The sequence below is a fragment of the Plasmodium gaboni genome, chromosome 4 (genome assembly GCF_001602025.1).
Source record: "Plasmodium gaboni strain SY75 chromosome 4, whole genome shotgun sequence".
In the NCBI taxonomy this organism is placed as follows: domain Eukaryota; phylum Apicomplexa; class Aconoidasida; order Haemosporida; family Plasmodiidae; genus Plasmodium; species Plasmodium gaboni.
Window position 1 is genome coordinate 13,191 of NC_031484.1, and position 4,400 is coordinate 17,590.

The 4,400-nt window shown below is 24.9% G+C and overlaps 1 protein-coding gene across 1 annotated transcript in view; it reads right to left on the reverse strand.

The window, feature by feature from the left end:
- Positions 1 to 3,970, reverse strand: part of PGSY75_0402200 (surface-associated interspersed protein 4.1 (SURFIN 4.1)) — a gene marked incomplete at both ends in the record, with an annotated part of 6,318 nt that extends 2,348 nt beyond the window's left edge. Inside the window, 2 exons of the mRNA XM_018784092.1 lie at positions 1 to 1,545; positions 1,631 to 3,970. Of these exons, the coding sequence (XP_018643255.1) occupies positions 1 to 1,545; positions 1,631 to 3,970 (3,885 nt within the window). The remainder of the gene's footprint in view (positions 1,546 to 1,630) is intronic.
- Positions 3,971 to 4,400: the final 430 nt, after the last annotated feature.

Genomic DNA, 4,400 nt, shown 5'->3' on the forward strand with positions numbered 1-4,400 from the left:
CTTAATAAATTCTTCTAAACAGATTTGTAAAAAATCTCCTCGACTTTCTTCCCATTCATCCCTTTTACATTCATCCATCACTTCCATATATATTTCTATGATGGTTTTCCATTTGTTTCTTTTTTTTTTTATATTTAATAATGATTCATCTATAACATTTTGTTCCTTTTCTTTCTCTTTACCTTTGAATGATACAATAATATCACCCCCTTTTTTCACCTCATGTAACCATTTATGATATATGTGATTCCAATGTTTTAGGGGTATATCCTTTTTAATTGCATATATATTAATATTATCTTCAATAAAATGATCATTTATAAAATTATCTTCACAATTTTTCCAGTCACACATAATATTTTTAAAAAATAGTTCATTTTTAAATTGATTCATAATTTCTTTTTCTTTACTCCTTTTCAAGTTATATTTATTTTTTTTTATTTCATCTATTAATTTTATCATATTATTCGTTTCATCATTCTTTAATTGTTTATCTTTTATATCATCCAAACATATATCCAAAAATGTGTTTACATTTTTATTAAGTTGTTCCTTTTTATATTCTTCTAAAACTGACATATATATTTGTATGAACATTATTTTTATCAAGTTCTCACTATTTATATATTCTATATTATAATAATAATTATTATGCTTATTATCCAAGGGAATATTATATATATCTTTTATTAAACGTATATAATCTTTCTTCAGATCAATATAATCATTTTTATATTCTATTACCAATTTATTGATCCACTCATCTGTAACAGATTTATTTATATTTTTTACATTTTTTTCTATCCACCTTTTCCATATAATTTTTAATATTTCTATCATAAAATGTTTATTATTTCCTTTATTTTTTTCAAAATGTTCTAATAAATTCTTATCATATTTTTCTAATTTGAAATATTCTTCTATTTCTTTTTCCCATTTATATTTTATATTATGAAACCATTCTTCATCTTTCCAATTATTCATAAAATATCTATTTTGTTCTATCCATTTATTCCACATGAATTCCTTTTTCTTCAATATATCAATATTATTTGAATTATATTTATATTTATATTTTTCTTCCATCATTTTATCTTGTCTATCAATTTTTCTGTCTTTAAAAAATTCTTCAATACATACTTCTAAAAATTCGCTTTTATATTCTTCCCATTCATCATTATTACTTTCTTCTATTGCATCCAAATGTAATTCTATAAGATTTATTATTTCGTTATCTTTCTTTACATCTCCATTTATTATTTTCTTTTCATTCACATTTTTTATATCTTCTTTATTCAAAACTTCATCTATAAATTGATATTCCTTTTCATCTAACACTTTGTACATCTTTCTTTCCTTTTTTTCAATATTATATAACCTCTTTGGTAATATATCATGTCTTCCTTTATCAATCCATCCATTTGAATCCTGCATTAAATTTTCAAAACATTTTTCTCCTTTCCTTTTTAATATTTTCTCATCATACCTTCTTCGTCTGACTTTCCTTTTTTTTCTTTTGGAAGAAAATGTTCCAAAAGGATTAATCTACAAAAAAAAAAAAAAAAAAAAAATATATATATATATATATATATGTATATATTTATATATATATATTTTTTTTTATTATTACTTTGTTAAATAATATAAAAACGAAAAGAACTCCAAAAATTGCTAATGCTACTGGGACGGAAGTTATATAACGTTCAATTCCTTTGGGAACATGTCCTTTATCTCCTCCTATCACAACATATTTTCCTCCAACGTTTGTTTTTAATGTAATGGGAACCATTTGGGAGTTAAGGCTGAAGGAACGTGAAGGTGATCCAGTATTAGATGAAGAATCTTCTTGTTTCGTTTGTGCAAATGATGGGTAAGAATTTGCATTCTCTAACATTCCCATCACTGTTTCTTGGGTAGCTGTTTGAATATCTAAAGACATTGGACTCGAAGTATATGTACTTGCAGGAATAGTTGCAGTTTCATCAATTTCCAAATTTGGTTTAACATTTTTTCCAGTTATTGTAGAACTATTTATAGTATCAAAAAAATTTCCAATTATAGACATAAATGATTTAATAGTAGATAGTTTGTTAGATTCACCTTCTAATGTAGTCAGAGTATTTAATGGATACTTTGTTGAAAATTGTCCATGTAGTATTGGACTACCAGAAAGGCCAATTTCATTATGATCGGGTACAGATCTATAAACTTCTCCAGTAGGTGTTATAAGTTGTTCACCATGTAATAAATTAGGATCTTCTGTAACTGGTTCTTCATGAACAAATCCATAGTTCTCCTCAGATGTATGTCTAACGGGCTCAATAGTAAAATCAAATAATGATACTTTATCTTCAATATGTTCACCAACAGATGAAGGAACTTCATAAATGGATCCATGGCTATCTTTGTTAGTCACAGCTTGCATTTCTGGCACATCACTAATTCCCATACTTCTTACAGTATCACCTTCTATGATAAATATTTGTTTCATAGGATCAATGCAATTTTCTTCTCCTTCTGGGCAAGTTGCAGCTTCTTCCTCTACAGTTTTTTCTCTTACATAATATGATTCCCTTTCTATATCTTCTCTTTTATGTTGAGTTATTACATAAGAAGGAGAAACTGCACCATTAGGGGAACTTTTAACAGCTGATTCCTTACCCTTTTTTCTATCCCCATCTTTCCCTTTTTCTCTTTTTTCCTTTCTTTGAGATATTTCATCAACATGCTCCTGAATAACATTAACCAATTTACATTCATCTTCAAAACAGTAAGTATTACGATCTTCATTACCTCCATCTCCTTTATCTACAAATTCAACACTATCAATTACACTATAACCTTCATTTGTAGATATAACATCTTTAGCTTTAAGAGATGTACAATCTAAATCATTGCATTCAAATATAGTATATTTGTGATTAGGAGGAGCGTATTTATTTATTTCTGACTCTGTCTTTCTAGAAGTAACATGTGTTAATTTTCGTTCTTCATGTGTTCCTTTATTACTACCTTTTGCATTTTCAGATTTTTTCTCTCCATTAGGTTCTCTAACTTTAGGTATTTTTAACTCAGGTGTAGGTAGATCCACATCTTTATTTTTTTCACCTGAATTCGATCTTTCATCAGTAGTAGAAACCTCATTATCTATATTATTATTACCTTTATCATTACTTACAATTGTAGTAAATGTTCTAACGTGATGATCCTCTTCAACAACCGGTGTAGGTTGATGCGTTTCTCTGGAAGGGATATTTTTCCTATCAACATTCTCATCACCTTCCTCTTTTGTACTATTAAAATTTTTATATTCATCTTTATTCTCTTCTCCTTCCTGAGAATTTCTTGGATCCTCTTCACTTCCCTTCATATCTCTTGGATGTACATGCGAAAAAAATTTATCTAAATTATCTAAATCATCTATATTACATTTGAACTTTGATTTTTCCAAATATTGTTTTATTTTTTGAAGATCTAATTTATCCATTTTGCTTTTTATTTCATAGTCCCAACTATTTACCCAGGTATTAAAATTAATGCAATCCTTTTCTACATATTTTATAGCTTCTAAATCTCTCAATTTAGTAGTTCTATCTTCACAATAATCTTCTAATATTTTAATAATCTCCCTATAGTTTTTATCAAAATTATGTTCTGTTCTTAGACATTTATCATGTGTACTTCTAGCCATTAAATCTGGTAATTTTTTATCAACTTCACTATCCCATAATTTTTTTCTTAATTCTGTAGGAAGACTTATCAATGAAGTCGTAAGGAATTCTTCTTTTATATCATCAATAAAATAATTAAAATGTCGACATTCTTTATTAAGTTTTTCGGATGATTTTTTATCTAATTCTTCTATTTTATCTTCAACGTAAACCTCAAAAACGTTTCTAAACCTTTCAGTTGCAATGGCATTATAATTAAGATTATTAGGTGAATTCTCAAATTCAAGCACAAAATGCATTGTTTATTTTTTATAACAATAAAAAAGTTATATATATATATATATATATTTATTTATTTATTTGTTTACATTTCTTATTTAATAAAAAATTTGTCTTTTTTTTTCTTTTCTTTTTTATTTTATTTGTTTATATTATAATAATATCTACCTCCCATCTTTTAATTTGATAAAAAAAAAAAAAAAAAAAAAAAAAATTATAATTTTACTACATTTATATATTTTCCATCACAATATGTATATTTTACATTTTTTTTTTTTTTTTTATAAAATTAAAAGATGGGAGGTAGATATTATTATAATATAAACAATAAAAATTAAAAAGAAAAGAAAAAAAAAAAAAAAATTATTATTAAATAAAAAAATTAACAAATAAAATAAAAAAAGAAATATAATTATATGTATATATATATATTTTATATAAATAAAAAAA